Source organism: Melospiza melodia, chromosome 22, assembly GCF_035770615.1.
Source record: "Melospiza melodia melodia isolate bMelMel2 chromosome 22, bMelMel2.pri, whole genome shotgun sequence".
NCBI lineage: Eukaryota > Metazoa > Chordata > Aves > Passeriformes > Passerellidae > Melospiza > Melospiza melodia.
The window spans coordinates 9,954,326-9,979,039 of NC_086215.1; the positions used below are offsets into that span (position 1 = coordinate 9,954,326).

The window sequence follows — 24,714 nt, forward strand, 5'->3', positions numbered from 1 at the left end:
AACACCACCCCAAATTTGCAGATGCAGGGTCAAAAAAAAAAGAAAACAAACAACAAACCTCAAAACCCATGTCAAAGTAATTTATTTCTTTTTTTTTTTTTTCTTTTTTGACTTTTTCCCTCCCCAAAATCTGAGATTCCCAAAGTCCTGTACAACAGATCACCAGGTGAGGGTTAGTGAAAGCCAACCATTTGCTGAATTTCCAAGCTACAAGGGAAAGAAACGAGGAAAAAAAGGAGGAAAGGAAGGCTGGTAGGAAAAATCACAAAAAACAGGAAGAGAAGGGCTCAAGGCATGGGAACAAACCCCAGTGAGAACTGTACATGGGGGCATGGCCTGAGTGGCTGCATCCCTCTGGGATGTGCTGGGCCACAGGGACCGAGCCCGGAATATTAAACACGTAGGAAACCAACCCCAGCCCTCCCCACCCCAAACAGAACCCCCCCAGAAAGTCAAAGATACTCATTTGCAAAGACTGACTTGTACTTCAAAAGGTTTCCTGCGGAATTAAAAGCCCTCAGTGGTTTGAAGTAAAATACCCAGCCAGGCTGCAAAGTGTCCGTGAGCCCCGGGGGCTGCAGCCATGGCTGCTTCTTCTTCCCAGAACATCTTTAAAAAGGAAAATTTCCCTGGAGCTCAGCCCTGAGGCCATCTGAGTCTCTGTGCAGCCAGTCCATCCTCGCCAGCCATCCCCAGGTGATGCTTTTAACCTGAATAATGCCCAGTCCAGGAGAAACAGGGAGTTCTGTCACATGGAGGGGAGGAATGGAGACAGCCACGAGAAACCAGAGCAGGAGGCCCCTCAGAGCTGCAATTCCTCTCCTAAATCTCTGAGTAAGCCCAAGGGCTCCCTTGCAGCACTTCTGGTGCAGAGGGACCAGCTCTGAGCCTGCTGCTCCCCCAGGCTGTCCCTGCTGCATCCAGATGGGACAGAGCTGGTGCCGCAGCCAGGCTGCCCAGCCATGGCAAATGGCTCAATGGAAAATGCAAATTAGAGGTTTTGATTAAATTTAAAAGTGCTTTGACACTGTCTTGGATGGGAGGAAAGTGTCTTTTATAAATTTTTTGTTTAAAAAACCTCTCCCAAACAAATAAATGTGTAAAAATGTGCATGCAAGGGGTGGGCACACAGTGACCCCTGTGCCATGGAGCCCTCAGCCAGAAGTTGAGTGTGGCATCACTTGGAGCAGGGATGTTGATTATCCACAGGGATATTCCTCCATCCCAAGGTGTGCTGTGTGTCATTTCCATCACTGAGTAATGCAGAGGTTTTACATCCCCAGGCCAGCTCCTTCAGGGGGTCCTCGAGGCTACTCTGGGGGGCTCCAGGGACAGGCCCAGCCACCATCCTAACCCTGAGGGGATTGTGCCTGGCACCTGGGATTGTGCCTGGCACCTGGGATTAGTGCCTGGCACCCGGGATTAGTGCCTGGCACCTGGGATTGCTCCTGGCACCCGAGATTAGTGCCTGGCTGGGGCAGTGGGATGGGCTGGGGATGGTGCAGGGCTCACACCCACAGCCATCCCCACGGCTGCAGCAGGGAGCAGCACAGCACAGGCTGGCAGAAGGGTGGGCAGTGACATTTTGGGGTGGCTGAGTGTATCCTGGGGCTCCCAGGTCCTGCCAGCAGCTGCTGCTGACCTGCAGCACGTTTTCAGCCGTTTTCAGCCACCCATGAGCCCCATCACCCGCTCATCACCCCTGGCCAAACGGTGAGGAGGGGCAGCTCCTCCATAGAAAAGGATGCTCAATATCAAAATCCTCTTTATAAAAGAAAAAAGCAAACTCTGCAGAGCTGGGAAACCTCTCATTCCAGCTGCACCCTTGCACTCCTCACTTGAGTTTGCTCTGCTCCCTCTTTATACCGCCAGCCCGAAATACATTCACTTGTTTTTTCACTTCATATTTTTTTTGTTTTCTTTTGTTTTTCCCCTATTCAAAACTCCTCCACGGACTCCAACCAGTCCTCCCCGCTGCTGTCCAAAGCCCTCGGGGCTGGGTGGGCGGGCGGCACCTCAGACATCGGTGCTGATGCTGCGGCTGCGGGAGAACGCCTCCCGCATGGCCGAGAGCCGGTTGGGGTTGAGCGCCTGCAGGTTGGACACGGGCAGCGCCAGATCCTCCTGGCTCACCGTCTTGTAGCTCACCCTGTCCCCCCCGTTGTGCAGATCCTCGGGGGGCTCCTGCAGGAAGAAGGTGGGGGGCTCCTGCAGGAAGGAGCTGGGGGGCTCCTGGAGGAAAGATGCGGTGGGCTCCTGGAGGAAAGATGCGGTGGGCTCTTGGAGGAAGGAGGTTGGGGTTTCTTGGAGGAAGGAGGTTGGGGGCTCTTGGAGGAAGGATGTAGGGGTCTCCTGGAGGAAGGAGGTGGGGGGTTCTTGGAGGAAGGAGGTTGGGGGCTCGTAGGGAGTGCAGCTGGGGCAGCTGGGCCGGCTCTGGGCTGGTTTTTTGGCGAAGGGGGATGAGGAGTAGAGCGAGGGGCCGTTGGTCAGCACTACGTTGCGGTTGCAGTGCAGCGGAGGGATGTGCGAGTGCACGGCGAAGTCGGGCTCCTCCTCGTCCTCCTCGGATTCATCCTTCTTGCAGCAGTAGTACTGAAACGGGAGGGGCTCAGCTGGCACCTCCAAAGCTGCCACACCATCAGCCCTCCCCGCTGAGGTACCCCCAAGCCTTACCTGGAGCCTACAGTAGCAGAGGACGGCGATGATACAGAGTAAAATGACAGTCGCTAAAATTCCACCTGTGATGACCACGGTCCCGGCTGTCATCCGCCCTCTTCTCCATTAACAGCCTGCAAAATTGGGTACACAGATAAGGGGCTGGGCTGCAGAACCCCAAACTCTCTGCTTACCCCACTTTGAAGTGGATTAAAAAGCAGGAGGGCTCTGAAGGGCACAATCAGGATCCAGTGGGCACCCATGGGAAGTCACCAAGGAATCCCCAGAAATGCCACCTTGTAAGGGTTAAAAATATTTCATGCTGAGTGAGAAGCAGCTCAGGGGTCACATCACGAAGGAAAGCCAAGGGAAATAACACCAGGCACCAAGCTCCTACCTGGTGGTAGAAAGCTCCAGTGATGGGAGAAGGAGCCTTGCCATAAGGATTTCTGATCTGCACTCATTTTCTCTGAGCCTCTAATCCATTTTCCCCATGAAAACAATGTGGTATTTGAATTTGGAATAACCTCAGCTGCTAAGTGAGCCTTTAATGACTGCAGGGAGCGGGGTGCTGCCCTCCCTGAGAGCAGGACCTGTCTGAGGCACCAGGATCCTCCACTTCACCACGGCCAAACCACAGTCTTGGGAGGCTCTGGGGACACCCCTGGATGATGTTTGACAGCCCCAGGTGAGCTGTCAGTGGACATCACAGAGATGCTGTGGCTCAGCATCATTTTGGGGTACCACCAGCACTCTTTTCTCCCTGGAATGCTCCTTGGGAGCTGGGACAGCACAGGGAGCAGCAGAAGGTCCCTGTCCCTGTCCCTGGGCTCTCCAGATGTTGTGTACCATGCACAGCACAAGCCCTGCAGGATCAGACACAGATTTTGCCCCAGGAAGGATGCTGGGCAGACAGGGTACCAGCCTGCTCACACCTGCCAGCAGCCACGAGACAGTGGCACTAAAACTGGCACAAATAAAGCTCCAGCAACATTTTCGTTTGGGTTAGGAACAGCAGGAGAGACATAAATTAAGGGAGAAATCCTACCCTGACCACCTACTCTCCAAGTGCTTTAACAAAGCTGGCTCCCAGCTCGTGCTATCAGGTTAAACCAAAAACCAGCCACCCCAGCCCCAAATTACTTCAGCACCCGAGGAAAAGCAACTGTATCTGTCAGGGATTTAAGCTGCTTCCAAAGCAAACAAACCTGGGCCATATTTTCAGGCACTTAATGTCCTGCTAAAGTTGGGTGAGGGCTGAATGGATAAAGCAGCATCACGTTTTTATGGTGCTGCTGAGCAGCTCGGGAGGAGGGAAGGGAATTCACGCCCCTCTCACACCCCATGGCCATGGGGCAAGAGCAGGGCCAAATCCTGCCCTCCTTCCTCGGGGAAAATGCTCCGAGGAGGCTCAGGGTGAGCAGCACAGCCACGGGAAGGGTTTGCAAACGATGCATCAGTGATTTAGAAACTGGTTGCTGTTTGAAGAGGGATGGAGGCGCCTGGCTGGGCCAGGTGCCAGCTGGAAATGCCCATCCCTGGGCCCTTTGCTGCTCCCATTTGCAATCCCCCGGAGCCAAGGGCAGGGGGAGCAGGGCTGCGACAGGAACCTGGCTCTGGGGTGGCCACTCAACCCTGCAGGACCTGGAGGATGGGAGCTGCACCCATCACAGAGCATCAGCATCTCCCTGCTGGCCTGAGATGGGAGGATGCAGGCAGAGCTCTGCCAGGGAGGGCTCTCTGGCTCTTCCACCCATTAATTAAAGCCCCGGGGCACAAGCCAGGGCTGCAGGAGCCGATTTCCCTGGTTCCTGTCCAGCCGAGCCCAGCCAGACGTGGCATCGCAGCCACTGCTCCCTCCGGAGCTGGACCATTTGCATTTCTGCCTTCTCCCCTCCCCAAACATACTTCTCTGATTAAAGCTGCATACCTGGAAGCTTTAAACCCTCCAGCGTGCAAAGGGGGAGGAAAGCAGAGCATGTGGAGGCCCATAAGCTGAACAATTCCTGTCTAGACCTCCTTTTTACATTTGTTCCTAATTTCACGCTCCACAGGCTCCCAGATTCATATATTTAGCAATAAATATCCTGGTAAAAGGAAGTGCTTTGCAGCTCTGCTGTGGTCTTGGAGAAGGTATGCAGGAGCCCAGGCAGGGAGACAGTCCCAGGAGAGCTCTGGTCCTTCCCTCAGCTTTAGGAGTCCTCCAGCTCTCAAGGATGCCTGAACCCATCCAAGCTCAGCCCCAGATCATCATCCATCCCTGGCAAACAGCAAGAAGGGGCTGCAGGGGGGTGTAACCCCACACAGGCTGTTTGTCCCCAGCCCAATAGCCCTTTGCTGCAGGAAAAACAAATTCACAGTTCCCAGATTGTGAAGGTGCAGGTCCTGCAGGAGCTGTTTGGTTTTAGACACAGCCCGGTGCCACCTGCTTGCTTTTGCACATCCCTGCCACAGCTGAGGATGTGGATTTTGAGGTTGAGCTGTTCACTAAGGGCTGGATCTGCCTCACCCGCTGATGCATTTAAATAAAGACTGGCCATGGCACTTGGTGTATAGTCTGGTTGAGGTGTTAGGGCATGGGTTGGACTCGATGACTTTAGAGGTCTCTTCCAATCTCATTATTCTGTGATTCTGTGATTCTGTGACTCTGTGACTCTGTGATCTTTGATTCTGTGATTCTGTGACTGTGATTCTGTGAGTCTGTGATTCTGGTTCTGTGATTCTGTGATTGATTCTGTGATTCTGTGATTGATTCTGTGATTCTGTGATTCCTGCCTCCCCTTGGGCACTGCCACAAGGAGCTGCCCAACCCAGGGGCTCGGGGAAGCTCCTCCTGAGCAACACTGAATAGGAGAGGGAGGATTTGGGTGAGAAATCATCCTCTTTGCACCTCCCCAGCACCTTGAACACGGCCCCAGGACCACCAGGGGTGCCCAGTGTGGGGAGCGGCTGCTCACAGCTGTGCCTGGCTCTGTGTAGCCTCTGGGGAGGGCTGCGTGGGAGGAAGGCTTCCGAGCAGCTGGGGGGGCTGAGCTCAGCCCAAACCAAGGCTCCAGCAAATACCTGGCTCTGGAAAGCTGAGCTCCAGGTCCAGGGGTTCGTGTGGACTGCCCTGGGGGTGAAGGAGACCTGGGGATGGAAAAGGAAACTGCTCCCGGGTTCCTCTGAGCACCCAGCTAAGCCAACTTGTAGTGATTAAGAATAATCTTGTGGAGAATTAAATAAATGAGGCTTTCAGCTGTCCCATCCCACCCCAACTCCCATCTGCAGGGTGACAAAGTCACTCCAAAGAGTTTTGCACCAGCTGGAAGTGCTGCCATGACAAGTGGTTAAAGAAAGGGAATGCTGGTGCTACTGAAGCTGTGCCTGCACAAGGAGATTGTGTTTTACATGCAAAGAGCTGCATCCTAAAGCTTGTCCCTCTGCACTGCCACTGCATCCCCCAGCAGCACTGGGAGCCAGAGGCAGCACAGCTTTGAAATTTGGGAATTGCCCTCATTCACCTGTCTCCAGGAGCTGGAGATTCAGACAAAACAGCCAGACTGGGCACAAAATGCCAGCTGGCAGCACAGACAGGAGTGCTGGCAGGATTGATCCTGCCCAGTGCCCAGCAGGCAGAAACACCCCCTGCTCCAGAGAGCTGAGCCCCCACCTTGATGAACACACAGAACACACAGGGACAAACACAGAACCTCCCCTGCTCCAGAGACACCCAGCTCAATCCCTGGTGAGAGACCCTGCCCCTGGCTCACAGATTGTGCAGGGGAGCTGGGCTCAGCTCTGCCCTGTGCTTCCAAACAGCCAAGAGAGAGAGAAAACAGCCATGGAGAAAGGAAAGGAGAAAAAAAAAAGGCAAACAGCCATCCCAGCCTCGGCAGGGAGCAGGGCAGGCCAGCACCGTGTCCTGGAGTGACACCACCCTGCCTGTCCTGGCTCTGCTGTGCACGAGCACATCCCTGGCTCTGCTCTGGGCTTGGACAAGCTGTTTGTGCACCGAGGGCCTGGGTGTCCTCCAGCACCAGGGAAGGGCCTCTGAGGGGGGACTGAGCCCAGTACAGCCCCCAGGCTGACCCTCATCCAGGCAGCTCACTGGCAAAGATCCAGGGCAAGGACCTCAATGGGGCGGTGATGGGGCTGGGGAGATTTAATTTCTGTGTGGAAAATGGGTGTTGAGCAGCTGTGTGAGGGCAGATGAGCCTGAGCCTGTGTGCTGCAGGGAGAGCCCTGGTTGGGCAATGCAGCCAATTCCCAGCTCATCCACCTGCCACCAACCCTGACACTGACACTGCTGGTCAGGCCCTGCCTCGGGAGGAAGAAAAAGAGCTCAGTATGATGCCAGGGGAAAATGTGAGCAATGCTGGCTGCCCCAGATGCCACTGGGCCTTGCTGCTTTCTGTCCCCATGTCAGGTGCAGTCAGCATTCAGGACTTTGAATCAGAACAAGAAATCCCACTGCAATAAACTGTCCAGGGCAGAGCAGACTAGATCCGAGCCCTTGATGCTGTAAATTCAGGATAAGCCTGGTTTACACTCCTCTGTGCTCACCCTGGAGCTCTGTAGGTGCCACAAAGGCAAACACCAGAGAGCATTGGTGTGAAGGAGCTGCCACCAGCCTGGGAGGGGGGAAAGCAGCAAATAAACCACGAGCCAGCACCAGTTTGGTGGCAAATCCAGCCTTCCTCGTGCATTTCCCCAGTTCCTGTAATCCTACCCAGTCAATGAATGAGAGCTGGGCTCTGGGAGCAGCCAGGCAAGGTGCCAGCAGGAGCCTTTGCATCAGCAGAGCCAGAGGGCAGGGCAGCTGCCAGAAACACAGGCAGGAACAGAATGTGGCTTTCCAGATGAAAAACGCGTCAACCAGAGGGCCTGCACCAGTCCTGTGTGCTCCCTGTCCCCTCCTGGGGACACCATTCCTGCTCTGGGGACACCATTCCTGCTCTGGGGACAGCATTCCTGCTCTGGGGACAGCATTCCTGGCCTGGGGACACCATTCCTGCTCTGGGGACAGCATTCCTGGCCTGGGGACACCATTCCTGTTCTGGGGACACCATTCCTGCTCTGGGGACACCATTCCTGCTCTGGGGACAGCATTCCTGGTCTGGGACAGCATTCCTGCTCTGGGGACACCATTCCTGGTCTGGGACACCATTCCTGGTTTGGGGGCACCATTCCTGGTTTGGGGACACCATTCCTGGTTTGGGGGCACCATTCCTGCTCTGGGACACCATTCCTGGCCTGGGGACACCATTCCTGGTTTGGGGACACCATTCCTGGCCTGGGGCTGATGTTCCTGCAGGCATTCACACAGCCAGGCTGGGTCACTGCAGACCCCTGCCTTTGACAAGGCCACCTGGGCACTCCCCAGCACAAGGAGACACGTGTCACCATTCCCTGCTTGCCCAGCAGGGCTGTCCCCATGGGAAGTCCCATCTCCAAGGGGTTTGTGAATATTTTATGAGCAGAGAGCACTTGGCTCTCTGTTGTGCCCTGTTGGGAGAGCGCTGCTCACAAATTCCCAGGCTCATCCACCACAGATGGGTCCTCCTGGGTGCTGGGGATGGCTCAGAGATGCCAGCAGTCCCAAATTCCCACCTGCATCCTCCAGGGCTGTGCTCATCCCATCTCTGCTCAGACATCACCCTTGGCAGAGCAGCTCCTGCACTCAGGAGAGCTTTCCCCAACCTGGAAGGTCCCACTGTTGATGATCCCTGGAATTAGGGGAATTCTGTGAGCCTGTGGCACATCAGAGAGGGCTCAACCAGCTGGGAGATGCCTGTAACACTGTCCTGGGCTGTTAACAGCAAACACAACAGAGAACAGAACTTTCCACATCCACCTGGCCCCTTCTGGTGTCCTTAAAGACTTAAAGCCAACTACAGAGGTCACTGTCACTGTCACAGGGGTAAGCCACAGCCCTGACCCCTGTGAGAGTCCCCCAGCCCTCCTGCAGCTGGGATGTTTCAGCTCCCATTGATGTCCAGAGCAGAAACCACACAGTGAAAAGGGAAATTCTCCCCTGATCAATTATTTATCAGCCAGGACCTTGCTGGAATAGTGCTCAGCTCTGCAGAACAGGATCCCAGCCACCCCCAGGCTCGGGCAGGGCTCAGGGGACACCTGGGGATGGCTGAGGGCAGGACAAACCCTGCTCAGGAAGGGTTTTACTGCCCTGACAGTGGAAACCAAGGCTGGAGGGACAGCAGGATCACACGGGTGAGCTCTGGGTGATTTAGGGATGGATCCTCCATGTCTGCATCAACCAGAACACACAATAAACTCCTCCAGAGGGCTGGAAGGACAAAGGGCAGTTCCCCTCCTCTCTGCCCATTCTCAGCTCAGCCCTTTGCCTCCAGAAAATCTCCCCCAGTGCTCGCAGAGCAGGGCTGAGGTGGGGAATGGGTCACACTGAGCTGCTCCTTCTGCCTGCTCCTGTTATAATTCAATATAACCACTTATAAAAACAGTATTTCAGATAATTACCCCCCTGGATTTTATAATGAAAAGGGTTTTGTTCAACATCACGTGTCAGTCCAACAACTCCTTGCTGTATAAGCTTTTTCCAAATACCAAGGACACTCTGTATTTGCATCTCTGCAGGTGTCCCTGTCACAGAACTGAATTTTGGGTCAAAGGGACCTTTAAAGGGTGGCACACAACCTGTGTGACAGCAGCTCACTGACAACAAAACCCAGCAGAGGAGGCTCAGGCTGATCCAGAGATCCATCCTACAGCGAGAGCCACTCCAACTGCGGGATTTCCTGAAGTTCAAAAAGCAGAAGTTCGCGGCAGAGTCAGGGATGCTCTCACACAGGAATCCTCTCTGTTTTTACAGCACAGATGAGCTCTCAGGCTGAGTTTCCAGCACTCTTCAGAAGGTTTCCTTGGATGCAGGGGTTGCCCATCCCGGCAGCGTGGATGTGCTCGGCACTAATGAGGCGCTAATGGCTCTGAGCACAAGCAAATCAGCCTCACAGAAACAATATTTGCACAGCTCATCAAAGTGCCGTGAAGGCTTACTAAGCACAGAGACAGGCAGGAATTTCAATGACTGCAGATGCTCCGTGGAGAGGCTGTGCTGGGGGAATCGCTGAATCACCTGGATGCTGCCCTTGGCAATGTCCCCTCCTGAAGGTGCTGCTGTCCTCACTCCAAAGGGACTGGGGAAGGTGCTGGGGACATTTCTGCACTGGTGAAGTGCCCATCCTGCTCTGCCCCTCTGTGGAAATGAATGGCCACATCCTGAAAGCATCCACAGGGGCGTTGGTGACATCGAGAGTGTCGGGAAAATTAATCCACAAATTTATGTCCAAAAAGGAGACAGAGGAGACATTTTACTTTGCTCAAATAAAGGCAGAGGCCATGGGGCATTCCCCTGGGATCTGAAATTGGGGGAGAGATCCCCAGAGGAAACCCCATCTACAGGCTCTCTGACACCAGTGGCTCACTCCAGCATTCCTGCTGCCCCATCTCCCAGGAAATGCCTCGAGAATGAGGTTCCATAGCTCAGACAGGGCTGCTGGGCCATGGGGATGGCAAACACTCACACAGAGGGCCCAGGTGAGCTCTGAGCTGCTGACAGCCCTGGCTGGGAGCTGGAGCTGCCTCCTGCTCTGGGGGCATCAGCCCTGGGATGGGGTGGGATGGGATGGGATGGGATGGGAGCAGCACTGCCATCCAAAATGACCCTAGGAACAAGGATTTACGAGCCAGGGACACTGCACGGAGGGACAGCAAGGTCCTGGTACCCTCTGATGGCCACACAGAGCAGCAGAAGCAGAAACTCTCCCTGTGGCTGCTTTAGCCCCTGGGATTTGTGACTCTGCACATGCCACAGCCTCTGCATGGAGAACCATCCCTATGGGAAATCACAGGCTGAGGCACCCAGCTGTGCTAATGGAAGCCCTGAATGCTTCAGAGCTCGTGTTTGCACTTTTTAGCATCTGCTTCAGGCAGGCCCAAAGTCACACAGAGCCCTGCTTGGTTACACTGCCCCAGCTGCAGCTTCAGCCTCCCTGCACAGCTGGGACACAGCTCTGGCTCTTTCCATCACCTCTGGTTTATCCCAGCACCTCTGGTTTATCCCATCACCTCTGGTTTATCCCAGCACCTCTGGTTTATCCCATCACCTCTGGCCATCCCAGCACCTCTGGCTCTCTGGCTCTGGCAGTGCCATGCCTGGCAGGGAAAGTGCTGCTACTCCAACACCCAATTTTTCAGACAGGGAAGTTGTCTGATAAACCCCAGCTCTGCCTTTGAAGCCAAATTGCCTGAACTCCATCAAATTCCAGCCCATTTGCAGATGACCTGGCTTCCAGCTGGCCAGGCACAGGTGAGCAGCGAGCTGGGAGCAGGTCCATGCTGCAGCAGACCCCAGCAGTGTTTGGGGAGGGGGAGCCCCTCTCCTGACCTGCTGACCCCACAGATGTGCCAGGAGCTGAAGGAGCCATCGATCCCCAGCTGTGCTGAGCCGTGGATCAGTGAGGGGGAGGGCACCATGGGCACTGCCAGTCAGCACTAAATCCAGCAGCTCTGCGCTTCCAGGGGCTGGGAGCACATCTCCCTGGGATGGGAAGATCCTCAGCAGATTAAAGTCTTTGTGAGCTGCACGTCCCGCTTGCCTCTGCTCAGGAGTCACAGATCCAGGCTGGCAACCAGGGAGATATTTTAAAATGAAATGCAGCAACCTGGGAGCTTCAGGGGCACCCTCTGTCCTATTTTATGAGCAGAGAGCACTTGGCTCTCTGTTGTGGGAGGGCTACTCACAAATTCACAGGCTTATGGGAATGAGTCCTCCTGGGTGCTGGAGGTGGCTCAGAGATCCCAAATTCCCACCTGCATCCCCCAGGGATGTGCTCACCCCATCTCTGCTCAGACAGCACCCCTGTGTCCCTGCCAGCTGTGGGTGGCTCGGTGGCAGCTGGTGACATCTCCACAGGCACCCCTGAGCTGTGCTGGGCTCTGCCTTTCCATGGAACCCCCTTTTCCCTGCTCAGTCCCCCTCCTCTGCCCTGGGGACACCGAGCTGGCTCTGTGCTCGCAGCTCCTGGTGTGACACCAGGGGACTCCCTGGCTGCTGCAGCCAGCCCTGCCTGGGATCTCCAAAGAGACACACGCAGAAAAAACCACCAGGAAAAAGGGTTGGGAGTTTCCATAGCTACAGCTTTCCATGGCTCTGGTGGAGGCTCTGGCTCAAGCCCTGTAATGAGGCACAAGCAGAGTGGTTTTTTTCCCACTCCAGCCCAGCAAGGCAGCGTGGTGCATGAATAAAGGAGAGGAGAAGAGAGGGGGAGCTCAGGGATCTTGGAAATAACAAATAAAGGGTAAGGATTGGAGTTTGGCACATGTTCCCATGGGGCAGGGCATGAGGTGCACCTGGGGAGGGAGGGAAGGAAGGAGCCCCTCAATTATCACAAGGTGAGTGAGAGGAACCTTGTGAGGAGGGGGCAAAACCTGCTGCATTTCAATCCCTGTCTGCCTGCTGCCCCCAGGGAGCTGCCACAAGCAGGGCAGTGCAGAGGTTTGGGGTCTCTGTCAGGGCAGAGCCTCTGCCCACAGCACCTGGGACAGGGGGCTTGCCTGGCCTCCCCTCCATGTCCTTTCATCAATACAACATCACCTCCTCAGGGCTGGAGCCAGCGCTGTCACACATGCATCACAAAGTGATCACAGAATTCCAGACTGGTTTGGGTTGGAGGGACCTGAAATTTCATCTCATTCCACCCCCTCCCATGGGGGGAACACCTTTCCCTATCCCAGGTTGCTCCAAGCCCTGTCCAGCCTCCCCTTGGACACTTCCAGGGATCATGGGCAAGAGGGAGATGGGCTTCCTCAATGTTTGCACCCTGGAGATTTTCTACAGGCAGTAAAATCTCCTTATGTTATCCCCTTTAATAAGGATTTATCATTGCTGCATCAGGGAATTAATACAGACCGTCTGAGAGGGTAATTTTCAGATTCTTGGCAACTTACCATGAACCAGTTCCAGAAAATTTTCCCTTTTTTCCTCACCTTAATTTTGTTACAGCTTTTCCTGGGAGATGAGAGAGGGAAAGATTTAACTCAGATGGAAAAAAACCCCACCAAAATGACAACCCTACAACAACAAAACCATAAGTGAAAGAGTGGAAAACATAAAGGAACTCTCACAGCTCAGCTGAAAACCCTCATTAGAAGAATAAAGAAACAGAGAAAAACCTTCACAAAAATTTCTCTGCTCAAGCCCACGTGGGCTGGGAACTGCCAGGATCAAATGTTGGAGATATTGACAGTTCCCAGGGACAGCATCTTTCCAAAAGCAGAACACGTGTGAGGGATCTTCTTGCCTCTTGTCAGCACGGGGATGACACCAGCCCTGCCTTTGAAATGACTCTTGGTGCTGGAGAGGCCCTGAGGGTGAGGCAGAAGCTCCTGATCCTCATCTGCCCCCTTGCTGTGCCCAGCCAGAGAAATGCTGCCACAGGCACCCAAATGTGGGAAACTGAGGCAGCTGAGGGAGAAGGATGGATGGGACCAGAAGGTTCTGCTCAGAATTTGTCCTTCTGAAAGGAGTGACTCTTTCCAGAATTGCTGCATCCACCTGGATTTTGAAAGGATTTTTTTCCACCTGGATTTTTAAAGGATTCTTTTCCACCTGGATTTTGGAAGCTCCTCACCAGACCACCAGGAGCTCCAAGAGCTCTGTGGGAGCTGCTGTGACACCAATGGCTCACTCCAGCATTCCTGCTATCCCATTTCCCAGGAAATGCCCCAAGAACGAGGTTTCATGGCTCAGACAGGGCTGCTGGGCCATGGGGATGGCAAACACTCACACAGAGTGCCCAGGTGAGCTCTGAGCTGCTGACAGCCCTGCCTCCTGCTCCAGGGGATGCTGGCACATCCTGCAGCTCCTCCCTGCCCTGCTTGGCTCCCTGGCAGCACCTCGAAGGAGCAGAAAATGCCAGGGGTCTTCTCTGAGCAAGCCAAGCCTCAGAGCAGGGCTCTGAATCCCACCCTGAGGCACCCACAGAGCCCTGGGAGGGCTCAGAGCCCTGAATCCCCCAGGGATGAGCCCACAGAAATGATTTCATCCATCCTGGAAAGCAGGGGAGGCTCAGACAGCACCCCCAAATCCCAGCTGGATTCCAGCTTTCCTCCCTTGCTCTCTTTACCTGAGCACAGTTGTTGGGACTCCTTGGGAAGTGAGTTACAAGGTGCTGTTAGCAGCCCAGTCAAACAAAACCTTCTTCATTTCAGGTCCCGGAAAAGCTGTATTAATCTTTGGGATCCTTCTCTTTTTGAGCAAAACTCCATCAGCAGCATGTGCCAGTTTTAGGAGCCCAGAACCAAATTAGCAAAGCTGATTTTCTGAGCTGAGCTGGGATGGACTGGGATGGACTGGGATGGACTGGAATGAACTGGCATGGACTGGGAGCCCAGAACCAAATCAGCAAAACCTTCACTGATTTTCTGAGCTCCCCAGGCACCACCTCCCCCATGGAGCCCTACATTACCACCCTGCCTCAATGTGAACCAGACAGAGAGCTGAAGTCTGAGTCTGACAAAACCCAGAGCTGTGAAAATGTGAGCATCCTCCCTGCCCAGTGCCTGGGAGTGCCCCTTGGCACACAAGAACCCCTGAGATGCCCCTTTGGAAAGTCTAACAGACCAGAAATCTCCTCTAGGAATCAGGAATACATTCACTGCTGATGGCCTGGGTAAAAAACACCTTCCAAGCTGGCTGCCACTGCTCCTGGGCTTGACAGAGCAGAGAATGGGGAGTGTGGGAGCTCAGGAATTTCTGCTGGGAGCCCAGGATGCATCACTGCTACTTCTGGCTGGTTAATTTGGATTACCATGGAATCACACAAGCCTGATATTTGGGTTACAAGATGATATTAACAGCTCAATCAAACAAAACCCTTTTCATTTCAGGTCCTGGAAAACCTGTGTTAATTTTTGGGATCCTTCTCTTTTTGAGCAAAACTCCATCAGCAGCATGTGCCAGTTTTATACATCCCTGGGGCTGAGCAGCTCTAATCCTCTGCAGTCAACAGTTCTGCCACAGCCCAGCAATCTTCACACTTTATATTTACTACCCATCAAGTCAGACAGTGTTTTACAGCCTAACCCTTTGCCTGCCAATCTGAACATTCAACAGTATATTGTATTTATAATGGTACCTAGAAACCAGGTAAGATCATGCTTGTTTTCTCAGAAACTCATGCCACTGTTTTGTGTTTTCTGTAACCTGCATTGTTTTCTTCGAAAATACAACATAAACAAAAATGTGGTGCCAGAAACACAAGGGAAAATAGGTGCAACTAAGAAAACTCCACTTTCTGTGGGCTGAATCTGCTCCCACGAGCTTCTGTGAGAATCAGGAATAACTCTCAAGCAAACAGCAAAGCTGGAGTGTTGCAAATCAGAAAAAAAATCATCTGGAACTGTCAAATATTCATTGTGCTTGTCTTTATCTCAGGGAGCTGGGCCTGCCTATGGGATTTCACATCCAGTGCTGGTCGCAGGGGATCACAGAACCCCAGAATCTCAGACTGGTCTGGGTTGGGAGGGACCTTAAAGCTGATCCCATTCCACCACCTGCCATGGGCTGCACATCTTCCACCATCTCAGGTTGCTCCAAGCCCTTTCCAGCCTGGCCTTGGGCCCTTCCACAGCTGCTCTGGGCGCCCTGGTGCCCACCAGGTCTGCCCTGCAAAGAGGAGAGACCTGAAACCTCAGTGATGCCAGTTCTGGAGATCTGAGCTGCCCTGGGAATCACAGACTGGTTTGGGTTTAGGACCTTTAAAGGTCACCAAGTCCAGCCCCCAGCCAGGAGCACATTCCCAGCTCTGGGTGGACCCTAACTCTGGCACAGTCACTCAGAAAATGGCTTTTGGTTGGATGGGAGACATCACCTGGAGGGCTTTGAGAAACACCTTTCAAGCATTTTTATGCATTTTTCTGTGGAAGTGGGGCTGGCTCTGCTCTGCTGGCACAGGCAGTGGCAGCCTGGTGCCTGTCACTGTTTACACAAGGAGAAAGCCACACAAGAAGCCCATGGGACAGCCATAAGTTGGAATTATTACCCCAGTTGCTCCTTTGTGTAACATAACAATAAACCCACTAAATTTTCCTAACAACAAACGCAAATCAGCGCTCATTATCCTTCCCCTCCCAGCTCCACTCCCACTCTCTCAGCAGAGCTATTTTCCCCCAGATCCCACTGCTAATCTTCCCAGGGTTTAGCTCTCCAGCAGGCAACACCAATCAGGCCAAGACACCTCCTTCCCCTCCACAGGAGAGCCTGTATCCCTACAAATCCCTGCTTGCACCTGGGAGAAGATGGGCACAGATCCCCAGCAGCATCTCCTCAGCCACCCTCCCGTAGCTGGGACACCTCCAAACCGAGCTGTAATTCCTTTTGCCACACAAAATGCCTTCTGTTCAGAGGAAAACTCAGTTTTCCTCTGTCAATCCATGTTGTGTTAAGTGGAGAGTGGCAGGAGGAGCATCTCTGCCCGCAGGGGTGATGCAGGAACTGTCCGGCAGGGAGGGAGGGCAGGCAGCAGGTAAAGGAGAGAGTTAATGGCTTGCCAAAGCTCGGGCAGGAGGATCCATGCTGGATCTAAACCCAAATTCAGAGAGAGCAGGGAATCCAGAAGCAAACCCCAGATGCAGGCAGGGAGAGCAGGGAATCCAAATGGAAACCCCAGATGCAGGCAGAGAGAGCAGGGAATCCAGATGCAAAGCCCAAATTAGAGAGGGAGAGCAGGGACTCCAGATGGAAACCCCAAATGCAGGCAGGGGGAGCAGATGGAAACCCCAAATGCAGGTAAAGGAGAGAGTTAACGGTTTGCCAAAACTCCTATCTAAAGGATGGATCTAAACCCAAATTCAGGCAGGGAGAGCAGGGAATCCAGATGGAAACCCCAGATGCAGGCAGGGAGAGCAGGGAATCCATATGTAAACCTCAAATGCAGGTAAAGGAGAGAGTGAATGGTTTGCCAGACCTCAGGCAGGAAGATCCAGGATGGATCTAAGCCCAGATTCAGGGAGGGAGTGCAGAGAATCCAGATGCAAACCCTAAATTCAGATTGGGAGAGCAGGGAATGCAGATGCAAACCCCAGATGCAGATCCCAGATGCGGGCAGGGAGCTCAGGGAATGCAGATGCAAACCCCAAAAGCAGGTAAAGGAGAGAGTTAATGGTTTGCCAAAGCTCAGGCAGGAAGATCCAGGATGGATCTAAACCCAAATTTGAGTAGGGAATCCAGATGCAAACTCCAAATGCAGGCAGGGAGAGCAAGGAATGCAGATGGAAATCCCAAATATAGGTAAAGGAGAGCAGGGAATCCATATGTAAACCTCAAATGCAGGTAAAGGGAGAGTTAATGGTTTGCCAAAGCTCAGGCAGGAAGATCCAGGATGGATCTAAACCTAAATGCAGGCAGGAAGAGCAGGGAATCCAGATGGAAACCTCAAATTCAAGTAGGGAGAGCAGGGAATGCAGATGCAAAGCTCAAATGCAGGTAAAGGAGAGAGTAATGGCTTGCCAAAGCTCAGGCAGGAAGATCCAGGATGCCTCTAAACCCAAATTCAGGGAGAGCAGGGAATCCAGATGCAAACCCCAGATGCAGGCAGGGGGAGCGGGGAATGCAGATGCAAACCCGAAATGCAGGTAAAGGAGAGAGTTAATGGCTTGCCAAAGCTCAGGTAGGGAGATCCAGGATGGATCTAAAAATTCAGGGAGAGCAGGGAATCCAGATGCAAACGCCAAATTCAGGCAGGGGGAGCAGGGAATGCAGATGCAAAGCCCAAAATGCAGTCACGGAATGCAGGTGCAAAGCCCAAAATGCAGTCAGGGAATGCAGATGCAAACCCCAGGAACAGGCAGGGAGAGCAGGGGATGCAGCTGGAAATGGCACGGCAGAGCCCGAGCAGCATCCTCTGCCTGCACCAGAGGCAGACACGGGCTCCAAACAGGAGCTCTGTGCCGGGACCGCGCTGTCCCTGCCGGCCACCTCGGGAACACCACAGCATCTCCCCGGCAGAAACACCCCAAACACCCCAGAGAGAAGCGAAGGTGGAATATTTGGAAGAGAAACGAGCAGAGCTCTCTGTAGGTGAGTGATTTTTCTCGCAGGAACCGTGCCTGGCAGCGATGCTTCAGCTGAACTGCGATTTTTGCAGCCGCTCCGAGGACTCGTCTGACGCTTTCCCTGTGAAATCCCCCCCGCTCCCGGCACGCTCCCGCAGCATCGCAGCAAATTCCAGCCCCAACAGAGCCTCTGTGGCATCTTTTACATCAAAGTCCACCTCTCTCTGCTGGGATCAGCGCCAGCCGGTGAATCTTTGAACCTCCAGGCATTTTGATCAGATGAAGTGAACCCAGCTGGGGAGAGGTTGGGAGAGGAGGAATCCATCACAGGGATGAGGAGATCCCCAGAGGATTTCAAAGCAGTCCCATCAGCCAGCAATCTGGGGGTTTCTCTCTTTTCTGGCGTTTCTAGTGATGGATTTCCCCCTTTAATCCCAAATATTCTGTGAGTAAAGAGGGGAGCAGGCTTTGCCTGGTGCCAGCTCTGTGGGGACAAGGTAGTGCTGCTACCAGAGGTCCATCGTGGTCCAGGGGCCAGCTCTGCACTGGAAAAAATGCAAAAAATACAACCCCACAGGACTTTTACTGCTGGTTTGCTGAGATGGGAAAGAAGGGGAGGAAATCCCAGCTGTGTGGCCTGCTCAGCACTTGCAGCTCCCCCAATGTAATGAGCTTATGAGCTTGTGCAGCTCAGATGAACTCGTACCTAGAGCAAAGCCTCAGAGCCAGACCTAAAGCTGGTGGTTCCCAGGGCTCTGTCCCCTGCTGAGCAAGATCATCTCCTTTATCCCCTCCCCAGGAGAGGCCAGCCAGCTCAGCCTTGACAGAGCCTAAGATGGACTTCAGCAGCAATTCAAAGGGAAAAAAAATTGTGTTTTTTCACCAAAGCCAGTTTTCCATGGTTGCCTCGCCACCTCAGGATTTTGTGATTGTTATCTTGGAAAGGGAGGAAGAAGAGGATGGGGCTGTGGAGCAGGAGGGCAGGGCTGGAGCAGCAGGGGGTGGACAGAGGGGAAAAGGGAGGGATGGGATGGGATGGGATGGGATGGGATGGGATGGGATGGGATGGGATGGGATGGGATGGGATGGGATGGGATGGGATGGGATGGGATGGGATGGGATGGGATGGGATGGGATGGGATGGGATGGGATGGGATGGGAGGGGTGTGTGGGGTCTGAGCAGCTCCCAAGGGCTCCCCCAGCACTGAGACCCCACAGCACTGACACAGCCTCACAGCAGCACCAGGTGAGGCACAGGAGGGCTGGAGCCAGTGGTTCAGCATGGTCCTGCTGCAGGCAGAGCCCTCTGCCCAGCCCCAGGGCTCCACTGATGGAACTCACTCACCCCACTGCCCCTCAGAACAAAACACTGAAGACATTGGGGAGAAATAGGAAGATATGTGAGCCCACGACATGATTTCCTCTGTGAGGGGCAGGAAATCATCAGTGAGCAGGAATTCTGCCCGCCCTGGGGTTGTGGAGAGCAGGCAGCAGTGGTTCCTGAGCCACAGCTCATCCCTCCCTCCCCTGAGCAGCATCCCTGTCACCTGGGCCAGGGAAGGGAGGACAGCTGGGCCCTGGCTCCTGCCAGGAATTCACTTTTCCCTTTTTTAATAGGGATTAATTCAGCGCTCTGGGAAGGGCTGAATAGAGGGGTGGGCTCCAGGTGGCTCCTGCTGTGCCCCCCAGCCCCCTCTCCCTGCAGAGCCTCCTACCCTCGGCTCAGGTGCTCAGAGCAGCTGCTTTATCCCTGGCTAATGACATTTATTTTCTCCTCAGTGCCTCGGGGAGGGCTCTTTCTCTCGCCCTCCCTGCTGATGTGAATCCTGCTGCCCTATTATGCTGATCTGAGACCTTTTTTTTGCTGTTGAAGTGCTGGTGAGCTCCCCTGCATCCCCCATCTGTGCCCCCCAGCCTGCTCTTCCTTCATTTCCCAGCTTTGAAGCAAAGAGAAACCCCCTCACATTTTCAGCCTGGATCAGGTCCCTCACCTGGCTGGGACAGGCTGAGCCTCACTTTTGGGTTTTTGGGAAGTTCCCTCTAAAGCATCCCTCAGAAAAGGCAATTACCACAGTGCCATTAGAGCTCTCCCCACTGCACAGGCAGATAAGTCGCTGGGAGCTTTTTGAAATAACCTTTAAACAATAGATCCTGTCTTGTTTACTGAATGTTCCTGAACTCAACAGTAATGCATCCAGATGTCACCCCTGCCTACCGTAGGCCTAACTATTTCTGGAAACACACCAAAGGCAAATTGCTTGGATAATGTCAGATATGGTTGCAAAAAGAATATGACAAGTTTCCATCTCCTTGATAAAAGCTGTGGAGCAGAGAGTTATTTCCCAGGGCAGCAGAGCTGCGTGTACCTTGCACTCAGCCCCGTGGAGGAGCTGCATCCCCTCCTCCTCCAGCTCATGGGCAGGTGGACCATGGCACGTGTTTTCCAGCTTCCAGCTCAGGAAAATATCAGTGTTGGTGTCCAGAGAAGCTCAGCACACTCACGACCACCACGTCTGGGGCTGCAGGTGGCTTTTGTCCTGCTGGAGGAGATGGGGTGAAGCACTGGATGGTGAGCAGGGGCTGAGCTGTCCTGGTGGTGCCTCAGCTCCTCTTGTGCCATTGTTGGGAGCGGAGTTAAATGAGTTAAATGCCAGCTCTGAGCTGTTCAATGAGCAGGAGGAAACTCTGTGTGAAGTGAGAGGGTGACAGAACTCGGCAGCCCCTGGCTCGTGTCCTGTCTCCACTCCTCGTCCTGCCAAGGCAGGTGCTGCACCCAACATTGTCCCTGCTGAGATTTCTCCAGAGAGAAATCTGCACTCTTGGACACACAGGATGAGGTAGAATCATCACTGTGGTGGTTCTGGCCTAAATCCAGTCCTGCCCCCCTCCGTGATGCCTCTGAGAATCCCATCTCCATGGATCCTGCTCCTCCTGCTGCTGCCCTGAACTGCTGTGAATGGGTCAGGGCTGTAATTAACCTTTCCAGGGACAAAGAGGTCCAGGGATATTTCCAAATATCATTCTGACCTTTAATTTTGTTCCCCGACCTTTCCAGCTGCCCTCTGCCCAGGGCTGCTCTGGCAGGTTCCTGACTGAGGTCCCAGCCCTGTCTGGGTTGGTGCTGGCTGTGAGTGAATGTGGCTGAAAGGTTGGGGAGGGTCAGAGTCCATCACCCACCTATCTGCCACCCTCTGCCCATCTGCACTGCTGGGGTAAAGGCTGTTTGCTCAGGCCAAGGGGGGACCAATCCTACCAGAAGAGATCACAAGGAGAGAAGGAGATGACACACAACGACCTGGGAGAAAACGCATTCAGACAGGGAATGAGTGCAAGCTCAACCCCAACAGCTGCCACCTCTGCTCCATCCTTCCCTGCACCTCTTCAATGTCACAAGCTGCATCCCCAGCCGTGTGCAGGAGCCCTGCCAGCATGCAGCACCTCTTTCCTGGCCACGTCCTTCTCCATATCCATGACAACACCACAGCCAGGTATGGGAGCAGCCCGAGTGACAAGGGACCGGCCATCCCTGCTGCTTCCACCAGCTCTGCGCTGCCAGAGGGAAAAGTCTGAGTCAGGCAAATCCCTTGGAGCTTGGCCAGCTGCAAAACCCCTCCTTGCCCTACTGAGGACACATCCTGCCATCCCAGAGGTCAGTGGCACAGACTGTGCCAGGCTGTGAGCATGCAGCAAAGCTCTCTGGGCTGCACATAAATGCCTGAGGGAACTGAGCACCTTCATCTCTCTGAATCTGGCACCCAGCAAAACTTTTAAAGATCCTAAAGGAGTGCTGAGGAATGGCTGTAGGGTCAGAGTGGGAAATATTTAGAAAGGTTTGGGTCAATAAACCATGGGCAGTGAGTCTGTCCCTTACCTGCTGCTGAGCTCAGAGAGAAAAGGGTTCAGGCTTGACTCTGGTGTCACCTCCACGAGGGTTTAGGGACTGCCAGAGATTCAGTGGAAAAGGGTGAGGAGATGTGACAGCCAGACCCTCTGCCAGGCTCTGCTGGAGCACAGCGAGGACACAACCAGGAGCCACAGCAGTGCTGATGTTCTGCCACTCCTTGTGCCCAGGTAGGCACAGGTATTTCAGTGTTTGTAACCTGAAATACCCACTGACAATAAACCAGACTGGAACAAATGCTGTTTCCTTCCTTCCTTCCCCTCAAATCCCCACATCCTTTCTGAACGAGAACCAGTGTACTGCAGGGTGATAAATCAACATCAGCAGCTTTGCAGGGGATTTTGTTGAAGTTCTTTATCTCTCCTGAGCACCAGCACCATTCCTTAAGAGGTCCTGTCATCACTCTGCACAGAAATCCTGACATGCAGAGGGAAGGAGGTTACACTTCTAATTACAGCTGCACAATCTTTAAGGTGTTTAAATCTCTTTTCACCAACTGACAGCCCCTAAAGCACCTTTCTGCTCGTTTCAGGCAAGAAGAAAATCAACCACAGAGCCTGCAAACAACCTCCAGGTTTTCACCAGCCATTGCAGTGGGGCAGGAGCCTCAGCTCAGGTGTGGGATAGTTGAGGCACTCACTTCATGCACAATTCATGTCAACTGCTTTCCCTCACAGCGCTGCAATTTAGATTCTTCCTCAGCGAAGACAAGATGTGATGACTAAAAATCCCATCCTACTGGGTACTTTTGCTCAAATGAAGTCACCCAGGAGCACCATCTGCACTCTAAAAATCGGGATAACCTGCCAGGTTCCCAAAAATGACAGCCATACATCATGACAGACTCAAGTGCAGAGTTTTCCCTTCTAGGTTTTATGCTGATTCCACTGCTCGTTTCAGGCTGGAAGACAATCTGTTGAACCTCAAAGTGCTGTCTTCTGTTACCTTGAATTTATTCTGCCAGGGAACTGTCTACCTTAATGAGTATGAGCACACCCCCACTACCTCCCAAGTTTGGTGATCTGTTATGTCAAATATAAATAATCCTGTCTGAAAGCGGTCGATATGGGGAAATGAAAAGCCATCTTCCCTTGGGGGATCTCTCTCTCCCTCCCACAGCCCCCTGAGCCCTCAGGCTACCTTTAATGTGCTGAGCAGCATCCATGTGGCTCTGAGAGCACAGACCTTGATGGCTGCTGCATGCAGAGTGACAAAAAACAGCCCACAGGTGACAGTGCCATCACCTTCCTCTCATTCTGCCCCGATCCCTCTCCATCACTGACCGTGAGCTGATGGGATGATTTCCTACCCAACCCAGCTCTGGGGTGTCCTACAAACTCCTTGGGGTAGAGAGGGGGATTCTGGTGTCCTTTGGGGCCAGCACATGAGATGGAAACAAAGTGAATCACATGGCTCTAGGTGGGATGTCCAGCCAATGAAGAGAGGCCGGTTCCAGTCCCACCCTGAGCGCGCAAAGGGGACCGAGGTGTCCCTGGGGCAGAGAAGGACACGGCCTGCACACCCAGGAGAGCCATGGCATGGGGGCAGCTTTCCCACTCATCCCTGAAAGGTGCTTTAATGACATCCCTCAGGCTTTGGAGCTGTAGGGTGAGAAAAGCCGAGCCTGGAGCACCCCAGGGTTTTCCAGGCAGATCTGAGCTGGCGGGACCTGCCCCATTCCCAGGCTGTGGGGCAGCGGATGCCGTGCGGTTCTCCGTGTCCCTCCTCACCATCTCCCCTTCCAGATCCCTTCCCAGCCCTCTCCCAGCAGCGGGGCTATCCTGTTCCTGCTGCCCTCCCTGCCGGCATCCCCGGGCTGCGGGGCTATCCTGTGCCCTCCCCGCAGGCATGCCCGGGATGCGGGGCTCGCGGCCGGTTCCCCGGAGCAGCCATCCATCCATCCCAGGCAGATTCGGTTCCCCGGAGCAGCCATCCATCCATCCATCCATCCCAGGCAGTTTCGGATGCACCGGCGAGCGGGCGGCGGGGGCGGGAGCGAAGCAAACAGGGAAAAAACACCGCGAGAGACCCCAGCGCTGGGAGATGCGGGGAGAAGGGGCCCGGCAGAGCCCGGCAGAGCCGGGGGGGTCCCGCGGAGCCCCCGCGCCGGTGCCTTCTCCCGCTCCGCTTACCTTCACACGGGGGAATGAATGGGGCCGGCTCGCTCAGGTGAGGACCGCGTCTCCCGAAGTCTCCGGCTCGGAGAGCATCAATACCAAAATAAACGTTTCTAAAAAAAAAAAAAAAAAATTGAAAAAAATCTTAAAAATGAAATAACGATAAAAAATAATATATTAAAAATAAGCGGCAGGAAGGAGGCTGAGGAGGAGGCGGGCGGCAGCGGAGCAGGCAGCCGGCAGCAGCCACCCCTGTCGGCACATGGCCGGGCCGGCGGCTCTGCGGGGGCCGCTCCCGCCTCCCCGCCCCGCTCCCAGCGCCGCGGGGCCGCCAATGACGGCCCGGGAGCGGGGCCGAACCGAGCGGCGCCCGCCGAGCCCCGCAGCGGCCCCGCACGGGCAGCGCCGCGCCCGCCGCCCCCCGCCCCAGCCCGGGATGCGGGGATGCTCCCCATTCCCAGCCCGGATGCGGGGATGCTCCCCATTCCCATCCCAGAATGCGGGGCCGTTCTCCCCTCCCATCCCAGGGTGCGGGGATGCTCCCCATTCCCATCCCGGCTCCCCATTCCCATTCCGGCTCCCCATTCCCATCCCAGGGTGCGGGGATGCTCCCCATTCCCATCCCAGGGTGCGGGGATGCTCCCCATTCCCATCCCAGGATGCAGGGATGCTCCCCATTCCCATCCCAGAGTGCAGGGATGCTCCCCATTCCCAGCCCGGGATGCAGGGATGCTCCCCATTCCCAGCCCGGCTCCCCCTTCTCATCCCAGGACGCGGGGCCGTTCTCCCCTCCCATCCCGCCATGCGGCCGCAGGGTCCCAGCCCCGGTGTGCGGGGCTGAGCTGGGTATGAAGGAAGGGCAGAGCGGCGCTGGGAGATGGGGGACTCACCCCAGAGCTGGGTTAGCCCCAAAGAGACACGGGGCATCCTGCTATGGACACAGACCACCCCCCCGCAGAGCCGGGT

The 24,714-nt window shown here is 54.5% G+C and overlaps 1 protein-coding gene across 1 annotated transcript; it reads right to left on the minus strand.

Annotated features, from left to right (window-relative positions):
- Nucleotides 1-72: 72 nt before the first annotated feature.
- Nucleotides 73-24,039, minus strand: FAM163B (family with sequence similarity 163 member B). The gene is made up of 3 exons (XM_063174863.1): nucleotides 23,764-24,039; nucleotides 2,674-2,789; nucleotides 73-2,592 (listed from the first exon to the last, which is right to left on the minus strand). The coding sequence occupies exons 2-3, from the start codon at nucleotides 2,764-2,766 to the stop codon at nucleotides 2,017-2,019; spliced, it is 669 nt and encodes a 222-aa protein (XP_063030933.1). The 5' UTR covers nucleotides 2,767-2,789; nucleotides 23,764-24,039; the 3' UTR covers nucleotides 73-2,016.
- Between the last annotated feature and the right edge of the window lie 675 nt (nucleotides 24,040-24,714).